The sequence below is a fragment of the Ascaphus truei genome, chromosome 1 (assembly GCF_040206685.1).
Source record: "Ascaphus truei isolate aAscTru1 chromosome 1, aAscTru1.hap1, whole genome shotgun sequence".
Taxonomy (NCBI): domain Eukaryota; kingdom Metazoa; phylum Chordata; class Amphibia; order Anura; family Ascaphidae; genus Ascaphus; species Ascaphus truei.
Genome location: NC_134483.1, coordinates 310,411,592 through 310,438,809, shown reverse-complemented (window position 1 = coordinate 310,438,809; position 27,218 = coordinate 310,411,592). Strand labels below are relative to the sequence as shown.

Below are 27,218 nucleotides of genomic sequence, written 5' to 3'. Positions count from 1 at the left end.
GAGCTCAGTGCTACATCCAGTGACACTAATACACAGTACAGTGCCTATATATATATATATATATATATATATATATATATATATACATATATATATATATATACATATATATACATATATATATATATATATATATATATATATATATATATATATATATATATATATATATATATATATATATATATTTAGATATCTTTTGAAGAAAATGGTCTTTTAGTTTAACTCTTTGGCCAAAGTGTTGTAAGCCCTTGAGCCCCTCCAAGGCAGACCATGTCTCAAGGGTCCTAACACTAAAATAAATTCTTAATAACCTGTACATTACCAGGAAGAATGATTAATAATAAATCTGTCAAAATTAGTTGCATAGTTCTAAGTCTGACTAAGTCTGTCAGGTGTCAAGAACTATCTTTTTGGTAACAATCAGTGTATATATTAATGGCGCTATATAAATAAAGACATACAATACATTATACTGTACAATATGACGTTTGCTATACTGCAGGTTGCATATTTCACATCAAATCTTTCAATATAATACAAATAGTGACCACTCTGTTTCTAGGTAAGGGGAAAATGCCCTCTTAGTTAGCTTTGAAATATTTGAATGGGAAATATGTCACTTATTTGTAATGCTCCTCATTTGGGAGAATGTACACAATGGTTACCCACATATTATTGGACTAATTTTGTAATTGATTTGTTCTGCAGCCTTAATAGTTCATATTTATCTATTATTGTTCATGAACCTAATAAGAATGTACAGTATGTGGTAACAAATTAGACCAACTCAAAATTTAGCATCAAACATTTTTAACAGTATGTTCACTCTGCTTCAAAACAAAACACAACCCGTGCGGTTTGGCTGTTAATTGTTTTGGCATTTTTTAAAGACACGGTTTAAATGATGCAATTTGCAGCAGAGAATGTTTTTTCCTCACATATAAATCTGTGACTTCTGAACATGTAAAACTGCGCGGTTTGGTAATGACAACTTCAGAGCTACTAGAATAGGCCCTATAGAGGAGTGCTGTTATATGGAGAAATAGGACAATGTATAGGGAATGCTTTTATGGAACAATAAAAGAAGAAATGTGTTACATTGATCAATAAGTAGAGTTATAGAGAGCAGTTACATGGATTAATAAGAGGCATTATATGGAGCTCTTATATGAAGCAATACGAATTATAATATAGTATGGTTTTATAATGGTAGGTATCAAATTCTCTGCTACTGTTAATCTTTTTGTCTCTGTTTCAAAACATAGGAGTTACATTTAATTTAAATATTGTGGGGAATAGCGTAGGGCCTCTATAAACACCACGGCCCTTCCTGAAAAATCGCGCCCCCCAGTTTGTGCACCCCTGCAGTAGATAAAAGGCAGTGGGTGGTCGGCACTAAACTGGTTTTATAAATAGATTTCAATGGTGTTTAACCTGTATGGACACATGAGGAATCCCTGTATATGTCTCAAGTACTCACCTGAAGTCTGTTTTTCTTCGATGATCTTTACAGGGTAATCCTCGTGTGTTGAAGTTGTCTGAATCTCCAGTTGAAGATCAATGTTATGGGCTGTCTCATAACTTGAAGTCACCACTGGTGCCATCTCTGGCATTATGCCTGTGGTCTCTTCTACACCTAACCTGCCCTCTTTCCCATGCTGTCCATAATCCTCATCCATGGTGGTACCCTCACTGTTCTTGATAATGTCAGTGCCACAACTTGTGTGTTCAGAAGATCCCAAGGTTGTGGGATCCATCATTATTTGCTTAATGCATCCACTAGTCTGTCTTCTTTCAGAAGCCAACTGAAGTTGTCTTGGTTTGATTTTTATGTCTCTGTGGCAACACCCAAGGTTCCATAATGCCATAAAGATGTCATCAGCAGCTAAAGAACTTAGTGGTGGTTCCTTCATTCTATCTGGTGATGTAATATTAGAATGCCAAGTGGTAACAGCGACATCATCTACAGAATCCTTATCCTACAGTACACACAGCATCATCTTAAAGGGGCAATTCCTCCTAGGACCAAAGAGGACTAATGGCATGGACATGTTGAAGGAGCCAGTCCCCCCAGGGATATAAGTGTACTAATGTTAGTGACACGTTACATCCTTAAACGTATCACTGGCATTACTTTTACTATTAGCATGGTTAGATATGATTAGGGAAGACAACGGACAGTTACATTCTTACAATCCGTTGTTTTTGGTTTTAATAGAAATGTAAACGCTGGAGAGACAATGCATTTCTGGGGATCCTGTTTTCTTTTTGTGTTCAAACATTGTATTCACTTTTACTATTTTCTTTGATTAGATAGTTCACATACAGTATTGGAACATGTTCCTTTCTTAACATCTCTCATTTCTACTTAAATAGTACTATTCCAATTTTGTTAAATAGTTTCTGTGATTTCTAATATACTATTCCCACCAATGTGAAGTTATATATATATATATCTTTGCATAACTCATCACAAACATAGAAATAACATGTAATGGGGGTGTGTGGGGGTACCCGGGTAGCTACCTGAAGCTCTCTTTGTTAAACTTTAGTTTTAATAGTATAGAATCAAGTTTAAACTTGTATATTCAAGTCGTCTCTTCTTTTTTCTGTAGGACGTTCCTTTCCCACCGTGTATATCTCTTTTAACCCCATAATAATACGCCTTCTTTCCTCTGGTATACATTTGAAAATTGGAGCCCATTTTTCTTCAAATTTCAAATCTAGTGGATCACCATTAAATATTAAAGCAGCAGTTCAAGCAATATCCTACATGTGTTTTTTTTTATAAATCAGGTCTGTACTATGAGAAAATACTTGTAGCATTTAAAAAAAATGTTTTAAAGACTGTTAATGTTTCTAATGTAGGAAGCATTTCCAAAGTGACAGCCCCTTCCCCTTTTGATAGGCTCTGGCTCTTGAGCCCCGCCCTCTCTCTAGCAGTGCACCAGTTGTATCTAGTAACTGCCCAGTCAATCATATTCCAAGACTACATTGCCCAGAATGCTGTGCAAGAACTGAATTAAATAACCCGGAGCAAGCGCTCGATTACAGGAGAACAGATCAATCTGCAGCTTAGCTAATCACTTGTCAGTGTGCAGATTGTATTGATGCGCATATTGAATGGGGAAAATATTTATATTTTTTTTAAACGGCAGCTTGAACTTCAGCCTTAAATCTCTTCTATCAAAATCTATAAAATTATATATTTCCTTTTCTAGATCCCTGATTGAAGATGGGGCTTTATCTAACCATTTGTTCATTATAACTTCCTTCACTGGTACAAGTATAGACTTGAGTGCCTTTGGTATTTTCTTATCTCTTCCTTTGTATTTAGAAAGGTCCCAAAAGAAGACTTGTTTCTTCATTACTTACATTGATATTAAAAACTCTTTCAATATCTTCTGTCACTTTGTACCAGAATGTTTCTATTTTTCGGCATTTTCACACACAGTGAATAAAATCTGCCCTCGTGAATATTTTGGGCAACTGCTATTAATTGATGTATCGTATATATGTTTTCACCATGGCGATATACACGCTGTGTGTGTAAATTTTACAATCATTTCTTGTAAGGCGGCTGAATGGGGTTCCTGTTTTTAACGGGAAAGCTCCCTATCCTGAATCAAAGCGTTGTAAGATCACTGAAAACTTCCCAGCGACAGAGAATATGTTGATGAATACTATTGGTGGAGGCAAACTACAAAAAGACTGCTTAGTAAATATGGCCCTTAATACACTAAACCAGTGTTTTCCAAACCTCTCCTTGAGACCCACACCAGGTTTTGGGAATAACTAACACATTTGCATCCAGGTGAATGCACTTTTTTTTTAACATTTTAATAGAATGTTAGATATTTTATCCTCAGAAACCTGGTGTGGCCGTGGAGGACGAGGGCAGGTTTGGAAAACACGGCAATAATGGTATGGTTAGCCCATTTTTTAAACGTTTTTATTTTTTAAGGTTATATTGCCAAACTATGCAAAGAAGTGTCTTGTTTTATTGCCTGTTCACTTATTTTGTTAATTGAGTTCTTGATTCTTGAAAACTAGGCTCACAATCTAAATAACATAGCTGGCTGCTAAGCTCCTCTGAAGTTGTGACATCAGCGGACTTCAAAAAGCCTTATTTGAGTAGCCATCCTCTCTGATAAGTGTCTCTGTTTGCACAGACAAGAGGAGCAGGTGAGAAAATGCAGCAGAGGTTGCTGAGTGGACACGCAGGCTTGTTGGCTTTGTAAAAACAAGAGGAAGGAGTTATAAAAATGATCCCATAAGGAGTCCTTTGGCACCGGAAAGTGTCTGCCTGCCTGCTCTCTTCTGTGGTGCCCCCCCCCCTCTTTACCTCGCGCGGCAGGGTCGTGTGAGGTCATGTGACCCGCAGCATCATTTGCTGCCAAGTTACCAAGGCAATCGTGACGTCACATGACCCCGCGTCGTCATTTGATGCTACGTTGCCATGGTCACACGTCCTGAAGCCGACTGAATCCCGGTAAGTAGAGGTTGCAGAGTCCTCGCGCGGTCCCCTGGAATTTAATTTAAATATCTTGGGGAAGAGCGCGGGACTTCTACAACCGCCTACGCCCCCCCCAAAAAAAATCTTGTGCCCCCAGTTTGCGCACCGCTGTCTAATGGAATAGCACCGCTGTAAGGCACCAGAATAAGAGGGTGTTGAAAGTTAGCAAGTGGATCCCAATAACTGGAGGAAGCAATCGGGAAAACAGGTAATTTCCAAAGGCACGTAGAAGAGGGTGAGACCGGAGCAAGGTCAGAACAGCTCAGAGCTAGCTGCAGACAGGAATACCAGGTAACCGGGCAGAATACAATACCAAAGGATGAGGAAGCAGCGAAGTTGAAAACAGGCCTCAGCCACAGCAGGTCAGGGCTTGCTGCAGACAGGAATACCAGGTAACCAGGCAGAATGCAATACCAAGAAGCAGGAACGAAATTGAAATCAGGCTGAGGTTAGTGCAGGCTGCAGACAGGACAAATATTTAACATGCTATGTCAGGGATCACAGATGAATAACACAGGTAGAAAGGCAGGAACTCCATAGCAGAATCGTATTGTTCTGTAGGAAACAGAAAGTAGTCAGGACAGAAAGCCACAGGCTAAGTCTATCTGTGGCAAAACCTCAGTCCCTTTTTGATCTTTAGATTTCTTTCATAGTTATTATAGCTTGTACAGGTATGTGTATCCCAAGCATGTTTGAATGACCTTATTGTATTAGTCTATCACCTCTGTTTGGAGGATTGTCCCTGAATCTACCACCCTGTCCGTCAAGAAGGACTTCCTGACATTTCCCCATGGGCCTCCTCCCTCCAGCTTCAGAGCATATACTCTTATTTTAAGGTAGCAAGTACACAAGCAGATAAACAAGATACATTTGCTCCTATTCAATATGCTGTGAAGGTGTATTTCCTGTGCTAGAGAAGAGATCTATTCTCCAAGATAGGGAATCGCTGAAAATATGCCCTGGAGGTACCACTGACTATTACTTGGTCAGATTCCTATTACTGGGTTCCTGAGGACAGAACTGTCTCAAAGTTTTAGAAAACTGTCCCAAGAATGGTGCCTGTTAAGTAAGCCGTGTCCCATCATGGCCACACGGCTAGAGAAAATAAGTCAAATATCATACTTGCATAGAATAAGAAAAATGTGGGTTTCTTATATAGCAAAGGGTTAAACGAAATGACCCTTTTCCAAAAGAATATATAAGTATTTTACTGTGTATTTTTGTCATATTGGATGTAGCATTGGGCTTCTCTGTCGCTTGTTGTATACATTTGCTACGCTCAGTAGCTCTCCTTTTTGACACTTCTATACATATATATTTTGTGGGGGCTCAGGGGTTCCTAAAATGAGCTTGCAGGGGTTCTGTGTGTTTGTTAATTTATTTTCTTATATAGCAGACACAATGAGTCCCTGTCCCAAAGAGCTTACAATCTAATTTGCATAAGGTGACAATGAGCAATGGGATTTGAACTTGGCTCACTCACTTCAAAGCCAATGAGCCTGTAGCCAACATTTTTGTGTTTATCAACAACATAAGAATAATTGACAAGAGACCTGTAAGAGGGAATATGATTACTATTTACGTAGGAGGTCGCTATGTTTGATCTGTTGTCGTTTAAATAAATTGTAACCCTTTTTACTGAACTTGGTCTCTACAATTTTTCCTTGAAGCGTTACCCCGTTGGGAAACCTTTACTTGTCTGTAAACATGGTGAGCTGACACTTGAGGGGTGCTTGATGTCTTCTAGATGCTCCCATGTGGTCTCTTACTGTGTATGTGTGTGTAACCCATATTCCCTCACCCAATCGCAGATAGGGTGCATGTGAGGTGATCTATATGTATTACCCAGTGTGGTGCTTTACCTGTTAGGCTCACAGGAGGCCTGAGCCTCCGCCAATGAGAGCCTGGGGTGTATCCTCTTGAACAATACTATATGGTGCAGCGCCTCCACCTGCGATGGCTCCCAGCAGAGCGGGAGTTGTTCCTCGCAGGACACATTCAAATGAACACATACACTGGATGTAAAATAGCAACAGTCTTTACTATATGCAGAATATAACTTAACACATACATCAGCAATACACAACAAGATATATGTACCACCCTCTGCCACTAGCTGGCAACTATAACCTTGCCCCTAACTGGGCTATACCCTTACACCCCCTTCCCAACCCCGTGTCCAAAGAGTCCAAGCCCACCCAAGTGTGTGAACAGGCCTGTCACATGTGAGGAGCAAGATAAAGTTGGTGCATGGTGGAAGGTTGTAAATACCTGCCCAGGTGTCTCTACACCTGGGTGTCTTCGCAAAGGGTCTACCGGCGCCGCTTGGTGCAGCCCTGATCTGTACCTCCGCGTGGGATGGGGTCCAGCCGGACGTCCCACCGTGAGGACAGTCTCTGGATCAGCAACACCGCATACAGGAACATGCTGCATACACTATACTGGGTCCCTGTACTAAAGTGCAAAGATATTATACCAATAATGGCGCTCTAATTCTAATGAAAAACACGTGTTAACTCAGTATTAACATATAAAACCAAATGTTAAGTAAATAAGGTGATACAAACAAATCCTTTGGATGCTGCTGTGACCCAGTGCAGGATTGCTCTCTCAATCCCAAGTGAATATGGCGACGTGATGATCAAAGGGAAGCGCAAACATGTGGAAACAAAAGATATAACTGATGGTGCAATATTGTCAAAATAACAGGTAAGTGGTCTTCTTTAGGTCTATTAATATTATACTCACAAATGTGAGGATGAATCAGTGTACATAAAGGTATCTTTAAGTAGTTCTCTTCGGTAAGGGAGGATTAACTTCAACCGTGATGTAAAGGTAAGTTCCTTAAATGGTTAAACACAGAAAATCAAACATAGTGCGATCTGGATAAAAACTATATTATAATGATAATGGTATTACAATACACTCACATGATGTGTGCTATATAAAAGCATTTAGATACACAATCGATCTCGCCTCCGGTGTCTTTAGGCTTTTAGCTTCCCTTCTCCTCAGCGTGCGTCTCACGACTGCGTTCCAGCAGATGCGGATGTGACGTCAGCTAGGTTGGGGAGTTCCGGTTGGCGAAGTGGCTGTAAATCACCTTCACTCTACGCGTTTCACCCTTCTTGGTTTCTTCTAAGAAGGGTGAAACGCGTAGAGGGAAGGTGATTCACAGCCACTTCGCCAACCGGAACTCCCCAACCTAGCTGACGTCACATCCGCATCTGCTGGAACGCAGTTGTAGTTTTTATCCAGATCGCACTATGTTTGGTTTTCTGTGTTTAACCATTTTAGGAACTTACCTTTACATCACGGTTGAAGTTAATCCTCCCTCACCGAAGAGAACTACTTAAAGATACCTTTATGTACACTGATTCATCCTCACATTTGTGAGTATAATATTCCTAGACCTAAAGAAGACCACTTACCTGTTATTTTGACAATATTGCACCATCAGTTATATCTTTTGTTTCCACATGTTTGCGCTTCCCTTTGATCATCACGTCCCTGTACTAAAGAACTGCACAGAGTCTCTCCCTCTCCATACACTAATGAACTGCACAGGGTCTGTCACTAGGTCCCTGCTTAGCACACAGCTGAAGGGACACAGGGTCCTTACCTAAGGACCTGTCCCTGTGACCACCCACCCTCACTAGTGGGGCATCAGGGCCTCAAATCTAGTCTGGGGATTTCTGGCCTAGGGCAGAAGCTCGCAGCTCTCTGCCCCCCTTCCTTCCCCCACTGTCTCCTAAGTCTCACTGACTCATGTGCTTCACAGTCTGCTTCCTGACTCTGCACACAACAATGTAACCAATTCCCTGCTGCAGAGAATCTACAAGTCTCAGTGGCTGGCTGGCTGCAGGTGACAGGGATCATAGGGCATTCCCCAGAGGCTGCTGGGAGATGTAGTCCACTCAGGACCTCTTTCCTATGGGGACCGCGTGCGCGATCTCTACTTCGCATGTGCGAAGCTGTAATGGCCACCGCTATGCTTAACTGCGCCTGCGCAACCTCCCAGAGCTCCTGCACACTTGTAATGGCCACCGCTACTCTTGCCAACATCTGCGCATCGCGCGATCCTCGAGTCACCCACAACATGACCGCCGCGGCTATCTGCGCATGCGCAACCCTTCGTGCATGCGCGAGCATCAGGACCCCGACGGCGACGGCCCAGATGGCGGCGCCAACCAGGAGAAGTCGCCGTCACCTTTCCCCACTGCCACAGGGGTAAGGCAGGGGGCAAAGAAAGATCAGGGGACCAGGGGGTGTCCCCCTTACATGTGTATATCTTTATTTATATATCACCATCCGGTTACATAGCGCTTTACAATACATGTGACATAATATTATAACACACTGGGGAATAAGTGCTACAGACAACACAATAGGAAAAGGAGTCACTGCCCCGTAGATCTTACAATCTGTGTGTTAACAGGTATTTGCACCGGGAGAGCCACCTTCTCCCCTCATCTCCCCTTATCTTTAATGGCTCTCTAATAAGGACAGGATGGGATAAAGGAAACAAAAGCTTTGTTTGTGTTATGTATATATATGTGGCACTGCTAAGATAATCTAGCTGTAATGGCACAAGTAGCACATGGACACCCTCACAAATATTCTCTGACACTGTACCCCTAGCAATGCTTCAGCTGGTTATACAAAACAGCACAGGTATAATGTACCGTTCTCCACATTAATGTTCTACTCTTCACACTCACAATTCCTTGGGGGATTAGGAAGTTATTTGGTTACAACAACAATACAGCTGAAAAATAAATATTTATTATTTTGTTTTAAAATTCAAAAATATTTTACTAGGAGTTAAAGATACATTGAGTTATACCTAGTTTTCAAGTTTTTCCTGGGTATAGAGCAAGAATAAATAACATGCCTTAACACAATCATATACATTAGACTTATTGGTGTTTATATACATATATATATATATATATATATATATATATATATATATATATATATATATATATATATATATATATATATATATATACATACATATATATATACATATATATAATATCTATTGAACATATCTGAAGGAAAATCCGTTATTTCCTTCCCCAGGCTTCAGAACCAAAAGGAACCTATTCTCTGCAAAGAAAACTGAAGCCTTGTGACTGGACACAATCTGCACCGTTTGCAGCAGACTTCCCCGGAGAAGTTTTCACGCCCTGCCACTGTTATTTTTGATTTTTGATGAACTTTTCAGGCCTGGTAGACGAACGAAATGAAACGTAACGCAAGCCAGGTTTCAAATCCTTTGTCTCAATTTATTACTCATAGGGTAATGACTTTTATACAGAAAAAAAAAAGATATTGGTTAGAGGCGTAACATAGGCGTGTCTTGGGCGTAATCCTTTGATTAGAGGCGTGATCTAGGGGCATGACATATTAGTGGCGTGACTTTTGGGACGTGTCTTTCCCAATAAAAGCAATTGTCTGAATACATAGCTTATTCATTGTCTGTTATCAAAAGAGACCTTGAATCTTTAGCAACTATATTACACTATTTTGCTTCTTGCAGAGAACCATTCTATTACTGTATATTCTAACTAAAACATCAGGAAATTGACAACACAAAAGTATCGTAGTAATATCCTGACCAGGAAGAAAGGAAATGCAATTTGGCAGAAACTGAGTGCATTTATGAATTATATTTCAGCAAAAGGCTGACTACAGAATCTTAACTAGTTATGACCATACAAAATGGAAGCTTAACATGAGTGCAGATTCTGGCCTGACATACTGCTGCGGCCGAGTTTATTCGAGCATTTGCCCGTTCTCGGCCGCAGCAGTAACCTGGCGCGCGCCGAAGCAGCGGAAGAGCGCCCTCCGATCGGGGCGCTCTCCCTCCCGCTGCCGGGTCCGCCGGGTCCCCCGGAACCCCCTGCCGCCGTCCCCCACATCGCGGGACACCAGGGCTCCCTCGGGGAGCACTGGACGCGCGTGCAGGGGGCGCAGGCTCCCGATGATGCGTGACCGCGCCTCGGTGACGCGCGGCACGCCGAGGGGCGGCCACTAGCAAGCCGGGAAATCTCCCGGCTTGCGGAACCGGCCACACTTTAATAAAGTGTGTCGGTAGTGTATTGGTCCTAACAATATCTAATTCAGACTTTATCAAAGTGATGATGAATGGACAATGCGATGTAACTTGCTCACCTCAGCAGCAATCACTGGGCTTGATCTTCCTTAAAGGGCTCTGAGTTGGCTCAGTTTGGCTATGAGGTCAGCCCAGGGAGCACCTTCTCTAAATCAGTAGTATGTTATAGCACAGTGCCTCCACCTAGGGACCAACCTCCCAATGTCCCAATCCCTGGCCCAAGTCTTTACCTGTCTCTCTTATATTGCCATCTTAAATGTATAAATTGGGAAATCTTCCAACAGGCGAATTATAGTCCAGCAAGAGAACTGGTGTGGGGTCCTGAAATCTTTACACAGATACCCAAAACAAAAGAAACTGTCTCAATTGAAGACTAGTCACAAGATGAATGCCTCCTCCTCAATGTAGCATCTGTAGATATGCACATGTATACTTCACCCACCCTTTGTTATGAATCCCAGTCCCAGGGTGAGAGTGAGACTGAATAAAATATAGAACAGCCCCATCTCTCTCTGCAGGAAGTGTAAGAGGCATTACTCCCAGTCTGGCAGGGGCAGGTGACTGAAGTTTTGAAGCTTTCAGTCCCCTTCAGGCGAGCAGAAATCAGCATGCAGGCTCCAGCAGCGCAGGGAGACATGTTCAGGCTGATGTATATTCCAGAAATGTCACTGGTCCTTGGGAACATATTACACAACAGCTAAATCCTCCCTGAAATCTCCACAGGGAGGCAACTAGAGGTATCTCCAGCACAGGAAGCTCTGCAAACTGGTGCTGTTCCCTTTGTTGCCTCCCCTTGATGCTGATCAGGCTTGAGGCCTAACATGGCTATTTTATGCTGATCAGGCTTGAGGCCTAACAGGGCTATTTGATGCTGATCAGGCTTGAGGCATAAAAGGGCTATTTGATTCTGATCAGGCTTGAGGCCTAACAGGTCTCCTCCCCAAATTCCCCCCTCACTTCTCCAGCCCAAAAAAGAGCAAGTATAGGTTTGTTCTCCCTTGTTTATTCCCTCTAAGTTCTCCTCTGATTGGCCAGACTCGCCCAGAGGCTGCTGGGAACTGTAGTTCTACTGTGCAATGTCATACAGAGAATACATCATAGGAAGTAGCCATCAGACAACCGAAACACCAAGGCATGCTGGGAGGTGTAGTCCCCATATAGAAGGACTCTATCAGACAATAAGTGAGTGACACTAGTGCAGGGCTCTTCACCTTGGGTGGGGGTCTCTCTGTCCCTGCTAATTTCATTGCAGTTATGTTACATTTTCCATACTGAAACCAATTTCTAAGCATGGTTGATATAAACATGTCTGATACCATTAATAATATAGATGCATGTAAAATGTAAGAAGTTTGATATTTGTAAGTCTTAAATGTATGTTACATTTCATTACAATGCTCTTATGGCCCTCCTCCTATTTCTCATTTGTTCTGCGATCCGGCCCCTGTGGGAAACTAGTTGTAGGGCCTTACACTAGTGCAGGGGAGGCCAACTCCAGTCCTCAAGGGCCACCAACAGGTCAGGTGGTAAGGATATCTCTGCATCAGCACAGGTTGCTCAATCAGTCACTGCTTCAGCACAGGTGGCTCAATCAGTCACTGCTTCAGCACAGGTGGCTCAATCAGTCACTGCTTCAGCACAGGTGGCTCAATCAGTCACTGCTTCAGCACAGGTGGCTCAATCAGTCACTACTTCAGCACAGGTGGCTCAATCAGTCACTACTTCAGCACAGGTGGCTCAATCAGTCACTGCTTCAGCACAGGTGACTCAATCCCTGCCAGAACAGGTGGCACAATCAGAGGCTGAGTCTTGGACTGAGCCTCTGATTGAGACACCTGTGCTGAAGCTGGGATGTCCTGAAAGTCTGGCTTGTTGGCGGAGGCTTGAGCACATTAGCTGAACCCACCTGATTTTAACGTCAGTATTCGAATACATTTTATTAGCGGTCTTTGAGGTTTGATGTCATTTGTGACACTGGGTGCCCCAGACAGACTGCAAAACATTGGGAGTCATTACAAAACCATTACAAATATTTTTGCCTTTTTCTGGAACAGCAGAAACAGTCCTGTACTATTCCCGGAGAAAAATCCAGACAGATTAACAACGAATCACAATTGCATCCTCCTAGAGTTCCAGTTTCATACGATATCTCACGGTCCCAAGGTAGGTAGCTACCTAATGGTTCCTGTGAATTAAATGTAAAAATTTAAAATAATTTATTTTACATTTAATTTAAAAGAAAAAAAATATTAAAAAGAGTGTACACAGTCTTTAATGCAGATCAATACATTATAGCAACATATGTTTTTTTTCAGTAATTGTACTTAAAGAGTACAGTACCATTATATTTTTTAATTATTATTATACTGTGGCAGAAATTATACAAAAAGGAGTCTGGAAAATTACATATCTGAGTGCATGAAAGTAATTTGGTATATCTAGTACAGTGTTTTTTAACAGCAGTTCATAGGACGCCTTTGGATCCGCAGACATCCCTAAAGGGTTCCCTGCAATTTTCAGGTCATTTGAAAATTGTACCAAATACAGAAGAATTTACAATGCATCTGATCTCAGCCGCACTATTAGAGAGCGTTGGGATTACTTACAATGCATCTGATATCAGACACTAATAGAGAGGGTTGATGTTCCTTACAATGCATCTGATCTCAGACATGCTCAGTGGCGGATTTACAATTTTGCCGCCATTAGGCCCATACCTAAATTTTTCATCTCGCTCTCTCCTCAATAATCAATTCCACCCTCTCCTCAATACACCAAAGGGTACCACCCTGCACAGCACACACACACACACACACACACACACACACACACACACACACACACACACACACAAAGATGGCGCCCCCCTTGCAGCATACACACACGACACTCCCTCCCACATGCAGCATACACACACACACAAAATGGTATCCCCCCTGCAGCACACACACAACATGGCACCCCAACTTCAGCAAACACATGTGGCCAGGTCCCCCCTGGGTCCCCTTGTCCCTTTACCTCCCGTTGCGGCTGTGACTGGCAGCAGAGAGTGCAGGAACGTTCGGGGGCACTGCGACCGGTGGAGGGGCAACCGGGTCTCTGGAGGTCCGCAGCGGCTCCCTTTGCGCAGCACTGTCATCTTGAATGTGCGAGCGCATGCGCAGTATGGCTCACGCATGTGCATTGATGCCCCGACCTACGGAGCTATCAGAGGAGCTTTGCGCATTCGCAATGGATAGCGAAAGAGGCGGCCAATAGGGAAGGGCTCTGCGCAGGGACTACATGTCCCGTAAGCCCCTGGGACATATGTCAAGTGGTACACAACAGCCAATAGGGCTCCCGGATTTCCCTGCAACAAGGTGAATACATTTGGTGCCCTCAGACCTCGTGCTTCAGTCAGAGCTGGTACACAGAAGGGTGACGGTGTGTGCAGGGTGTCAGTGGCCCCTGCATTAGGCAAGAGCCCCCCTTATAGGCCCCAGCTAGGCCCGACTCCCCCATAAGCTTGTGGCTGCTACAGGGACAGGCCCAATAGATAGGGACACTGCCCCTGGTGTTGTGTCAGGGACACAGCAACAAGACGCCGCACATTATCTGGAGCAGACTACCAACTAGTTAGAGACTATCTTCATGGTGGGACACTCCAGCAGGGAGTCCACCCACACAGAGGCGGAGGCTTCACTGACGACGACGTTGCTGGATCAGCGGATTCTTGTTTGCTCTTTTGCCATACCCGGGTGCTGGAGCACCTGGGCAGGTACATCAATACGTGCACCAACAAAAACACTCTTATTGTGGGAGTGTGGTGCAGTACCAAAGATAAAGTCAGGTCTTATATGTATGAGTATATGACAATTTTAAAATGAATTTAATGGTATCTATTAAAATAAGAAGCAACCAGACTATATGATATGCGTATATAAACTGAAAATAGAAAGAAACACATCGCGCTTGATCCCTGTAAGGGTCTAGAGATAGCACATAGTGTGCTATGGTGTCCCTACACACAATAATGTGCAGGATAATTGGTCCAAAGAAGGCCAATAAATCAGCATGGTGAGAAAAAAACAGAAGCACAAATGCCAGTGGTCTACTGTATGAAGGCCAAAAAGGCTGCTTCTGATAGGTCAAAAACGTCAGCTGACTTGCCTATAGATAGTTGCACTCAGAACATGTGTGCAGCTGTACATGAAGGCCTAAAATAATGTCATATGATGACTCTCAACAAAGATCCAGTATTTGCAAAGTGGGAGTATTAACATATGAGGCCACATATGATGTATCATGTATTAATTTATAACATAAGGTCAGATAATCCCTATATGTAAGTATGTACACACAGAAGCACACTTGTAAATATCCACCTCGAGGGGTTAACTGGTGCTGTGTACATGTGTGTGCCTGCAGACACATGCGGCTTTGACCGGGATACCGACGGCACTCTCTGAGCTCCAAAAGTGGCACTTACCTGGCACACTACAACTACAGGATCGCGCTCCTACAGGGAAAGATCAGATAAGTTGTTGAGAGTCCTCTCTCCCTCTTTTCTTTCCTCTCCCCATCCATATCCCCCCTCTGTGTTGTAGGGGTATGTTATTGAGGGACAATTTGGGGAACTAGCGATCCTGAGTTATTCCCCCGCAGGGTGTGCAGGGACCTCTTATTTCTCCTCCGTCCCTGTGTGTAGTTACATGCGTCCAGGGTCAGTTTGTGCGGGGTGTTGCTTGTACACTTATACAGTAGTACTGCTTGTTGGTCACAAACATGTACACACCACCAGTTAACCCCTCGTGGTGGATATTTACAAGTGTGCTTCTGTGTGTACATACTTACATATAGGGATTATCTGATTATCACTTAGGCAGCGCTTATAGTGCGCGCGACGGAGATGGGAAGGATGACGTCACCCGTCGCCACTAGCGAAAGTTGTAATTCACTTTCCGGCGACGTCGCGGGCGACCAGGTCTTTCATTGGTTCAGAGGCTGTCACATGTGTGTGTCACATTTTAAAAATCAAATTTGACCGGCTTCAAAGATTCGCGCCGCCGGCGTCGCTCCGGTACAATACATACATTTGTTTTGCCACAACGTCGCGTCGCCAGCACTATAAGTGCAGCCTTAGACACCGCCCCAAGCCCTAATGAAGCTTAATGGAAAAGCGAAACGCGTAGGGTTCCCTAGGTGGCACTGTTTCTTCATACCAGAAGAGATACAAGGAGATTTGGAGTTCCCTTTGGCAAATTGCCATCAGAGACGCTTTTGACGTCAGACGCCACCGACGTGAGGAACCCGGAAGTGCGGACGCACTCAAGGAATCCAGGAGCCCTGATGTTGCCGGTAGCTGCAGCGCTCCATAGGCACCTTACACCATGCGACACCCCTACACACTGGTATCACGGTGGTGACCACAAGAACTCCTATCCAATGTACCCTCTAATGTTGATGCTGCATGTCCATTACATTAAATGTAAGTGAGTACTGGGGCTTGTGGCCCAAATATATTTATTGCACTTTGTCTGAAGCAAGGTCTTCTACTAATTTTTCTAGCAGGACTTTACGTGGAGCACAGGAATCTTTATGTTTTTCGCTATTAGAGAGGATTGGGGTTCCTTACAATGCATCTAATCTCAGACGCACTATTAGACAGGGTTGGGGTTTTGCAGAATTTCACAACACTGAAATGTCACGCCTGTATTCCCGCAGACCAAGCTAGACCCCAGTACTGAGGTGGGAACGGTATGATACCACATACCCACAGCAGTGGGAGCAAGCCCGGAGTGTGGTATAGTGTTGCTGGGCCCGTTTGAAGAGTTGCTAGTGTATACTTGCAACGCTTGGGGAGTGTCCGTGAGAATAGTCGTGTCCATTTGCCAAAGTTCAGGGATCCAGAGGGTAGAGTCGTCAGAGAGCAAGCCAGGTCCTAGGAAGCCAGAGGTCAGCGGAGTCGTATGCATAGCAGGGTTCAAAGGGATTCCAGAGAGCAGAGTAGTCCAGGGAGAGCAAGGGTCAAAGCCAGGGAAATCCAAAGTAACACAGGAGCAGGTAATCACAGGAGCACAGAGGGAGCACAGCATAGGACAGGTAAACACAGGGAAACAGGAACTATACAGAGCGAGGAAGAGGTGGACAGACAGGGATTATAAAGGAAGGTGCACCAATGACAGAGAGGGGAGGAGTAGAGAGAGAAGTGGGTCTATTTTGATCTGGTTTAAAACTGATTGGCCGGCGAAACCGGCCAATTCAGTTGAACAGCAATTCTACTTGTTGCCAAGTAGAACAAAGAAAAAACAGTCAAACAAATATATAAATGAAACCAACAAGTGCACTGTAAAAAGTGCATTTAAAACAGAAGGGTTAATTCAAAAGGATCCTTGATGAGGGATACCGAGCAGAGCACCCCGCCTAACGCCCACTGGGAGGCAAACTCTGAAACCGTCCCAGTGGACTCGGCGTACGTATACTCTGCCCGAATACGGGAGTGCACCAGCGCCCGGAACTTGACCACGATGTTCGTTGGGACCCCCCCTCCAAACACTGCTTCCTGGTTCTACAAATGGCTACCTTAGCCAATGCCAGGAGCAGGATGACTAGGAGATCCCTAGGCTTATAGACTCGGGACACTGGGCACCCAAAAATAAAAAGATGAGGGGAAAAATGCAGCCAGAACTGCAGGAGAAGGCTCCTCAAGGTGGATAAGAGGGGCTGCAGTCTGGCGCAGTTCAAATAAATGTGATACACGGACTCCCGCTCGCCACAGAAGGAACAGGCGGCGGGGGAGTCCGTGAAATGTGCCAAATACTCTCCTGTGCTCAGTGCACCATGGAGGACCCTCCAACTCAAATCCCCGGCGGGACGGGGAACCAAACCTGAATAGAGTTCCTTCCACCGGGGTCTCTCACCCTCGTTCGCAGGTAATACCCGCCTCCAGATAGTATCGGGGCGGGTGACAAGGGCGAGGTAGTGCACTATATGGAGCACTAGAGAATACAGGACTTTCCTCGGCATGCCGCGGAAACATGCCGGGGACATATCCCCCAACCTGCTGAGGTTGGGGGAGAGAGGAGCCCGAGGGGGTTGCCATGGCTTTGGTTCCACGCAAAGATCCGGAGAGCTGAAGTTGATAGGTTGACAAGGCTCTCCGGTCTGCAATACCCCCTCAATGAAGGTGCGTGAGTCGGGGTGGATGGCATCTTTAATCTCCCGGATCAAACGATGAGGGACGCGGGCAGTACGCAGACCCATACGGGGTGCGAGCACCTCGGCCCTTACCCAGTCTCGCTGCTCATAGTCCAGGAGATCCCCGACTCAGGTCACCTGTGCCAGGATTAGCCGGCGGCAAATAGAGGGTGAATCCAACATCCGAGCCCCCACTGCCGGATTATACAGCAGGGCTCGGCAAGGAAATCAACCCCCACTGCCTGTTCCTTCCTGGTCGCGGAGACCAGTTTCCAGGCCTTAAGTAAGTCCCGGTAGTATGCCGGCAGCTCCGAGAGGTCTCTACCTAAACCCACGGGCCTGATGATAAACAGTTGCCGGTCATACCTCATATTGCGCAGCTGGCGAAAGAAACTGGTTGCCAGCTGGCACCACTGCGGAGACGGATCTGCGAATAGGTATCTCTGCAGGTATTGGAGGCGGAAAGTGTGTAACTGGGAGCGGACACACACCACTCCCTGTCCACCCTCCTCCAAAGGAAGGCACGCAACTCCCGCAGAGACCCAATGCTTCCCCATCCAGAGAAAATCCATCAACCTCCTCTGGATCTTGTTGATAAATTTGGGGGTCGGACCCATGGCTATCAGCCGGTGCGATAGCTGACTGGCCATCAGCTGGTTGATCACCAGGGTTCTTCCCCTGAGGGAAAGCATTATTGACAGATACACCCCAGACCCCAGACGAGCAATGACTCGTTCCTCAAGATCACTGAAGTTTTCTGGGGCCGGGTTCTCCGCAGCAGACAGGTAGACTCCCAGATATTTGAGAGTATCGCTCCCCCACGAGACATTACGAAACGTGGGGGGCCAAGAGTCCACCTGTAAGGGACCCACCAAAATTCCGGAGCACTTGGACCAGTTGATCCGAGCAGAAGAGGCCGCGGTGTAGACCTCTTGGCACGCTTGCGCCCGCTCTAGATCATCTAGGTCCTGGGCCATGAGGAGCACGTCATCGGCATAAGCCGACAGGACTACCCGCATGTCGGGCTCCCGCAGCACAAGCCAGGTGAGCCTTCTCCTCAGTAGGCAGAGGAAGGGCTCAATGGCCAGCGCGTACAGTTGCCCAGACAGGGGGCACCCTTGACGTACTCCCCGACCAAACACAAAAGGTGCCGTCAGGGACCAATTGATCTTCACCAGACACTCTGCAGAGGCGTACAGCATCTGGAGAAAGTCCACAAAATGTGGGCCAAAGCCAAACTCCCACAGGGTCTGCATGAGGTAACGGTGATCCACCCTGTCAAACGCCTTCTCCTGATCTAGGGACAGGAGGGCGAGTGACAGACCAGTCCTCTGCGCGTGATGTAGCAGGTCCTGGACCAGAAAAATGTTGTCATGAATACTCCGGCCCGGGACAGTATAGGACTGGTCGGGGTGAATCACCTCTGCCAGCACTGACTTGAGCCTCAGCGAGAGCGCTTTGGCTACGATCTTGTAGTGCATGTTTAGCAGTGAGACCGGTCGCCAGTTAGAGATCTGGCGGAGATCCCCCTTCTTCGGCAGCAAAGGCAGTATTGCCCACCGACACAAAAGGGGCATCTCACCGGTCTCCAGGGCTTCGGCCAGGACCTCGGTGAAATCAGGTCCCAGCATCTCCCAGAAAAACTGGAAGAACTCCACAGTCAGCCCGTCTAGCCCCGGCGTTTTTCCGCGGGACATGAGACTGAGGGCTTCAGAGATCAAAGAAGTCAAAGGTAACTCAAGCCGCTCCCTTCCACCCTCGCCGACCGTGGGAAGCCCCTCCCATAAGACCCTGCATGCGTCTGGCTGGATGGACTCCGGAGAGAAAAGGTCTACGTAGAATCTCCGGGTTCTGTCCCGGATGCTCTCCGGGTCAGTCAGAGGGGTACCGTCTTCTGCTAGCAAGCAGGTGATATGTTTACAGTTTCCCCTCTTTTTCTCCCGGGCATAGAAGAGGCGCGACCTGCGACCCATCTCCCGAAAGAAGTGGATGCGGGATCGCACATACGCCCCCCGTGCTCTCCGATCTTCCATGTCCCGGAGAGCGCACTTCCTCTCCATGTACGCACACTGCAGGTATTGGTCTCCTGCCACAGACAGCCGCTTCTTGAGATCGAGCACCTCTTCCCTAAGGGCCTCGATCTCAGCATCGCGCCGCCTGCTGGCACCTTTGGTGTACTCCTGACAAACGAGGCGCAGATGAACCTTGCCAACATCCCACCACTGCTCTAACGTGGCAAAGTCTGATCTGTAACCTCTCCAGGCCATCCAAAAGTCTCGGACCGACGTCGCAAATCCCTTGTCTTCCAACAACGTATTGTTCAAGTGCCAATAGGCGGCCGAGGGCGCTGCTGGTAGTAGCGCCACCGTCATGGACGCACAATTGTGGTCCGAAAACGGCAGCAGCCTAATGGTACTGGACTGGGCTCGTGACAGGCTGTGGCTGGATATATACAGCCTGTCGATCCGGGACCAGGATATCCGTTCACCCCTAAACAACCTAACATGGGTGAACTCAGTGGATGCCTCGGGATGTTGTTCTCGCCAGACGTCTACCAAGGAGTAGCGTGTGATGACCTCCCGCAAGGCCGACGCAGAACACGGGTGTGGCTCCGGGCCATTCCGGTCTTTCAGAGCCTCGAGGGTGCAGTTGAAATCACCTCCGAGCACCACGTGTTCGTCCGCGTCCACTGTCTCCAGGTATTCAGACATTCTGACGAAGAACTGCCTTCTAAGGGGTCCGGTGGCAGGAGCATACACGTTCAAGAAATTAAATGTGTAGTCCTCGTGCCGGACCCTGAGATGCAACAGGCGACCTGGAACAACAGTTTTGGCAAGCAGTAGCTCTGGTTGAAAGGACTCAGAGAACAGGGTCACCACCCCACTAGATGACGAAGTGAGGTGGCTGAAAAAGACCTTGCCTCGCCACTCCAAATGCCAGCTGGCTTCAGCCTCTGGAGTGGTATGGGTTTCCTGCAGGAAGCTCACAGAATACTTTCCCTTCTGTAAAAAGGAGAGTACCTGGAACTTGCGAAACCCGTCCTTACAGCCATTCACGTTAAGCGTACCGATGCTCAAAGCCATTGGTAGTCAAGAGTTTTGCTTTCCACAGGCGCTCAGGGTGCTACACCCCGAGAAGCCATTATGTGGTCTCGCATCAATTTATGACATTTCTGGACACGAAGATGGATAGGCCCAGAGATTTTGCCCTTTTGGTTAGCCCTGATGTATACTAAGAGAGAGTGGAGAATGATCGAGGCATCCTTCCACCTTCCAAGGGCCAACTGCATCTTCGTGGTTCCATGTTTGCAGAGGGTATCCTCCAGGAAACCATCTAGCTCTTGGGCAGGGATAATGGGGGTCAAAGAGTCCACCACCTCCGCGGTGCCAGAGGACTCCTCACTCAGCCCCAACTCCCGAGCTCCTCTTGACTGATAAACTGAAGACCCCCGCCCTTCCCTGCGGGGGCCTTTCTCAGCCTTAGAGTGGGTCCCCTCCTCAGTGTTTCCATGAGGGGGTCCACTATATCCTCCACATCCAACCCCGGGGTGGGATGTTCAGGGGTAGCTGGTGGCAGTATGGTGGAGGTAGCAGTCTCCCTAGTGTCCTCGGGGGCCAACGAGGCACACAGTGCCCTCCTGGTCTCCTCTACCACCATGCGAACAAACGGGATGCCACGGGCGTTCGCATTAATCGCGGGAGGGCACTTTTCAGCAAGTACCTCATAGGGAGGGTCCAGCCCAGCAGTCGCCTCCAACAAAGTGCCCGACCAAAACTCCTCACCAGGAGAGCTCACATCTGGCATCTCCCAGATGCAAAATGAAGTGCTCGCTAAAACGCCCTCACCCACACCCGCCTCCCCCGCTCCATCCTCGAAACCCCCAACCACGGGGGTCAGCCCTAGCCCATCCCCTTCTTCCGGTTACACAAACCGGGGCTCAGCCTTAGGTGTGCCACCCGAAGGCGGCACAGCCGGAGGGGGATCCTGGCCGACCTCCAAGTCCCCGAAGACAACTGCGTCCGGCGTGGCAGATTCACCGAAACATAAGTCCCCGGGGGATGTTCTCCAACTGGGAGGGGTGTTGGAAGGCTCCCCAACATCCATTTCTAGGGGCAAAGCCTCATGTTGTTGAGCACTTTGATCTTCCACCCCAGGGACGCCAGGTACCTCCTCCTGCATTCCCTCCAGATCTTCGAGGGGGGGGGACTGCATATTTTTGGGGTCTGGCTCACACTGGCTAATCCTAACCTGTGGGCCGGACATGGCCACCCTGTGCAGAATTGATGTTGCATTCCGCTTCGGAGACTTCTGAGGGTGAACGTAATACGGTTCACCCTCCTCGCCCTCCTCAATCACCCTCTTGTTCTTAGTTTTTGATTTCCTCTTCCTGGGGATTGATTCCCCAAAAAAGGGTACCTCTACCTCCTCAGCGGGAGCCTCCCATCGCTTCCCCGCACCCTGTACGGTGCTTACAATGGGGGTAGGGTGCTCCTGGGGGGAGACAGCGACAACAGAGGGTGACTTCTTCTGGGTGACTCTTTTCTTCTCCCTCTTTTTCCTGGGGAGAAATGCAGACGTCACCGCCCGAGATGGGGCACGACATCTCCTGCGGTCCCAGAGGGGACTTGGGCCCCCGAGGGCTCCGCCGTGGTGGGCGCAGCGGCACAGGGTGTCTCCTTCCGGGGTGGGACAGTGACAACAGAGGGTGGCCACTCCAGGGCGACCCCCTCACCCTCTCTCCGCTCCCCGGGGAGAGGTGCAGATGTCACTGCTCGAGATGGGGCAGCGACATCTCCTGCGGTCCCAGGGGGATCTGGGCCCCCGAGGGCTCTGCCGCAATGGGCACAGCGGCACAGGGTGTCCTCTCCCGGGGGGAGACAGCGACAGCAGAGGGTGGCCACTCCAAGGCGATCCCCTCCCCCTCCCTCCGCTCCCCGGGGAGATATGCAGATGCCACTGCTCAAGACGGGGCAGCGACATCTCCTGCAGTCCCAGGGGTCCTAGGGGTCTTAGATGTCTTAGGGGTGACCTGGGCCCTCGAGGGTCCCGCTGTGGTGGGCGCAGATGTCACTGTTCGAGATGGGACAGTGACATCTCCTGCGGTCCCAGGGGGGACCTGGGCCCCCGAGGGCCCCGCTGTGGCAGGCACAGCGGCACCGGGTGTCTTGGCAGAGGGAGCGTCAGGTGCAGGAGCTGGGATGGGTCCTCTGTTCCCTTTGGGGCAACTCCTACGAGTATGCCCCAACTCCTTGCACAGATAGCACCTAACCCCCTCTGTGCCATAGTAAACTGTATATTGAATGCCCTCATAGGGCACCCCAAAGGACCCCTCCACAGATTCTGTGCTCCCCAGCAGCAGCAGCTGTACCTGCCGCCTAAACGAGAGCACATGCCTCAGTGCCCTATCCCTGCAGCCCAAAGGTAATTTTGTTATAGGAGACTTAATGTCTCCCAGGGCTTGCAGGGGTGGGCGTATGAGGCTGTCTGGGAGGAAGGGGGGCACATTGGAGAGAATGACCCTGGTGCCTAACCCCTCCATGGATTCTATGGGGATGTAGGTCCCTCCTACCACAATGCCTTTCTGCACTATGGTGTGGGCGGCAGCCAGCGTACGGAGGAAGAAAACGCCCCTCCCATAAATCTTGCTGGCCGCCACCACAGCAGAGGGACCCACAACGTCTGCCACAGCGCTTACATAGATCTCCATGCTTAGGCCAGGTGACATTGGGCACCTCACCCCAAGCTTCCTGCTCACACAGGGCGTGGCCCCAGCATTATTGTTGCTGGGGTCAACGCCTGCAGCCACCACCTGCGCCCATGACTGAGCTGGGACTGCAGGGGTTACACAAACAACAGGAGCCGGGGAGGTGTGGCCAAGGCACTGAATGTACCAGGCCTAGGGCTGTGGCTAATGTTGTTCCTAGGGACCCCAGGTTTTGGAGTCCGGTATCCGGGTGTGGCCCCCATTGCTGCACTACTCCTATTCCCCTTAGGCATGATAATAATAAGCCTCTAAGTAAAGGGAGGAGGTAGTGTTTAGAGAGAGAGGTGCAGAGACGAACTGTCCCTTTAACTACCTCTCTACAAAGGGGGAAAAAAAACAGCTTTTAAAACCTGCTGTAATCTTCTCTTTTCTTCCCTTATTATTTACTCACTCTCTTACAATAAGCCAAACCACAATTTTATAGGTCAGAAAGAAGACACAGAGCTCCCAAAAATGCAAATGACAAAGGAAGGAAACAGGCTTTAATTAAAGTAAATTAGAAATAAAACAAACAATCAGGGGTGGGGGAAGAGAGAGGGGTTGAGACTACAGTTACCAGCCAGCTAAAGTGTAGCTTTCCTGGGTTGAAACACTGCAGCCTCTGGGTGAAAAACAAGAACGGTTTTAAACCTCAAAATACACCCAAAACCCTCTACAAAACTCACAGTATACTCACAGTATACTCCCCCACAGTTCCCCACAAAAATATAACAAATAAAGAAAGAATACAACTTGATTCCACAGCAAATGCCTGGGAGCTCTGCACACACGCTTCTGAGTGAGAAGCTGGAGATAGGTCAGGGGAAGAAGAGGAGGAGACAGAAGGGGCAGTCTGGGGAATGACCTGTACAACTTGGGAGGCGGAGACAGGGGGAACCTGATAAGAAGCATCTGTGAGTGCGCCCCCTGTAAGCTGGGGATGCGCGCGCACAGGTTGCAACACAGGCGCGGACCGCACGGAGCAGGGGAAGACCGCAGGAGGGGGACGGAGCCAAGAGGAGGGGAACGCACGCCAGGCCTGTGCCCGCGCGATGGCCAGCAAAGGCAGGGAGTAGGATGCACGCGCGTCCTCCGTGGGCTGAAGGGGTGCATGCACCGGATGCGTCACCAGTTGCGCGGAACGCCATGCCGCGGGCAGCACGCGAGGAGGAGGCAACGGGATGGATGGCACAACAGGGGAAGGTAAAGGAGCTACTGCAGGGGAGAGGGAGCGGGGAGGATCAAGTCAAGGGTTAAGGGAGCGCATGGGTATGCGGGACCTGCGGGGAACGCGCTGCAGTAAGGGGAGAGAGGTAGAAGGTGAAGGAGAGGAGTGGGAAGGAGTAGAAAGGGTGACAGGAGATGGGAGAGAGGGACAAGGAGAGGAAGGAATCTCCTGAGTCGTCACAGTATCCCCCCTTTGAGGATCAATCTCCGAGTGATCCAACCACGCTTAAGAGGGAATTTCTGGTGAAACTGGGAAAGCAACCTTGGGGCGTGGACGTGATGTGCCGGTACCCAGGAACGTTCCTCAGGACCGTAGCCCTTCCAGTGTACTAAAAACTGAAGTCCTTTTTTGGAGACACGAGAGTCGATGAGAGACTGTATTTTGTACTCCTGTTGACCCATGGTGGACACTGGACTAGGTCTCCGAGAGGGATCTGGGAAATGAGGGCTGGACACAAATTCTTTAAGGAGGGAAACGTGAAAGACTGATGGAATTTTCATTGAGGGGGAAGCTCGAGGCGATAGGCTACAGAATTAACCTTCTCTAGGATCTTAAAAGGTCCCAAGAATCTAGGGGACTGTTTGGGTGAAGGAGACTTGAGCCTAATATTCTTGGATGACAGCCAGACCAGATCACCAGGTTTGAATAAAGGACCTTTTTGGCGGTGACGATCAGCTTTGGTCTTTTGCTTGGCCACCGCAGACCGTAAGGACTTGAGAATCCTTTTCCAGGATTCTTGCAAGTTGGTGATATGAGAGTCAGCTGCAGGAACTCCAGAAGGACAAGGTGAAAGAGGAAGGCTACTGGGGTGAAAGCCACAGTTGATGAAGAAAGGAGACTCCTGAGTGGACTCGTTCTTTAAGGAATTAATGGCAAATTCGGCCCATGGTAGAAGATCCACCCAGTTATCTTGTGAGTCGGAAATGAAGCATCTCAGATACTGTTCAAGAGTTTGGTTCATCCTTTCAGTTTGACCGTTGGTTTGTGGATAATATCCAGAGGAGAACAAGAGGGAGATACCCAATCTTTGAGATAAAGCTCGCCAGAATTTCGAGATGAACTGGGACCCCCGGTCTGAGACGATAGAAATGGGAACGCCATGCAGCCTAAAGATTTCTTTGGAGAAGACATCCGCCAAGGTGGCCGAGTTGGTTAGACCCTTGAGGGGAATAAAATGAGCCTGCTTTGAAAATCTATCAACTACGACCAAAATAGTGTTCATCCCTTTGGACACTGGCAGTTCAACGATAAAGTCCATCGAAATGTGTTTCCAGGGTTGTTCAGGGATGGGAAGGGGTAGCAGAAGTCCAGAAGGCTTATGATGGAGGGTTTTACTCTGGGCACAAACAGGACAGGCGGAAGTAAAATTGAGAATATCTTGATTCATCTTAGGCCACCAGAAAGTCCATTTAATGAGATCAGCTGTCCTCTTGAAGCCTGGATGACCAACTGCTCTGGAGGAATGACCCCAAAGTAAGACTTTATGGTGGAAACGTGGAGCCGCGTAGAGACGTCCTTCTGGTACCCTGAACCTGCTGGGAATATGTGCTTGTGCCTTATGGATCTCGTCCAATACATCAAAGTTGTTGGCAGAGACTATGCACTTGGCCGGGAGAATAGGTTCTGAGATTTCTTTAGCCTCGGTCTCAGAGGCAAACTGACGGAAGGGCGTCCTCTTTAACATTTTTGGTACCAGGAATGTAAGAGATGGTGTAATTGAAGCGGGAAAAGAACAGTGACCAGCGAGCCTGGCGGGAGCCCAAGCGACGAGCACCCTCAATATATAACAAATTTTTGTGGTCAGTGAGAATGGAACCCTCTAAAAGAGGGTTCCTTGGAACCCTCTAAAAGATGTCTCCATTCCTGGAGAGCCAACTTAATGGCCAAAAGTTCACGATTACCGACATCATAATTCTTTTCTGCTGCTGAAAATTTCCGTGAAAAAAAACCACAAGGATGGAGTTTCTCTTGGGGAGAAGTCCTCTGGGACAGTACTGCGCCAGCTCCCACGTCTGAGGCGTCAACCTCCAAGGTAAAGGGAAGGGAGGTATCCGGGTGACGAAGGATGGGGGCAGACACGAACGCCTTCTTGAGAGTCTCAAAGGCTGCGATGGCCTCTGGTGACCAGGATGAGACGTCGGTGCCTTTCTTGGTCAAGGCGGTGATGGGAAGGGCAATGGAAGAATTTTTTTTGATAAACTTCCTGTAATAATTGGCGAAGCCAAGAAAACGTTGCACAGCCTTGAGCGAATTAGGGAGTGGCCAATCGAAGACCGCCTTCAGATTCTCTGGGTCCATGGAGAAACCTTGGCTGGAGATGATATAGTCTAGGAAGTGTCACGCTGCGCTCACCACAAACAGGACGGAAGACCGCGGGGCTGAGGTGGGGATTGATAGGCACCGACCCACAACCACGCAGTCCTGTCCG

The 27,218-nt window shown here is 47.7% G+C and overlaps 1 protein-coding gene across 1 annotated transcript in view; it reads right to left on the bottom strand.

The window, feature by feature from the left end:
• The window catches only part of LOC142496783 (uncharacterized), a 42,038-nt gene that overhangs the window by 11,230 nt on the left and 3,590 nt on the right, over window positions 1-27,218 (bottom strand). The window contains exons 2-6 of the mRNA XM_075603754.1: window positions 26,316-26,465; window positions 25,811-25,949; window positions 25,445-25,552; window positions 25,081-25,250; window positions 1,484-1,982 (exon numbers count right to left, since the gene is read on the bottom strand). Coding sequence (XP_075459869.1) covers window positions 1,484-1,982; window positions 25,081-25,250; window positions 25,445-25,552; window positions 25,811-25,949; window positions 26,316-26,465 — 1,066 coding nt within the window. The remainder of the gene's footprint in view (window positions 1-1,483; window positions 1,983-25,080; window positions 25,251-25,444; window positions 25,553-25,810; window positions 25,950-26,315; window positions 26,466-27,218) is intronic.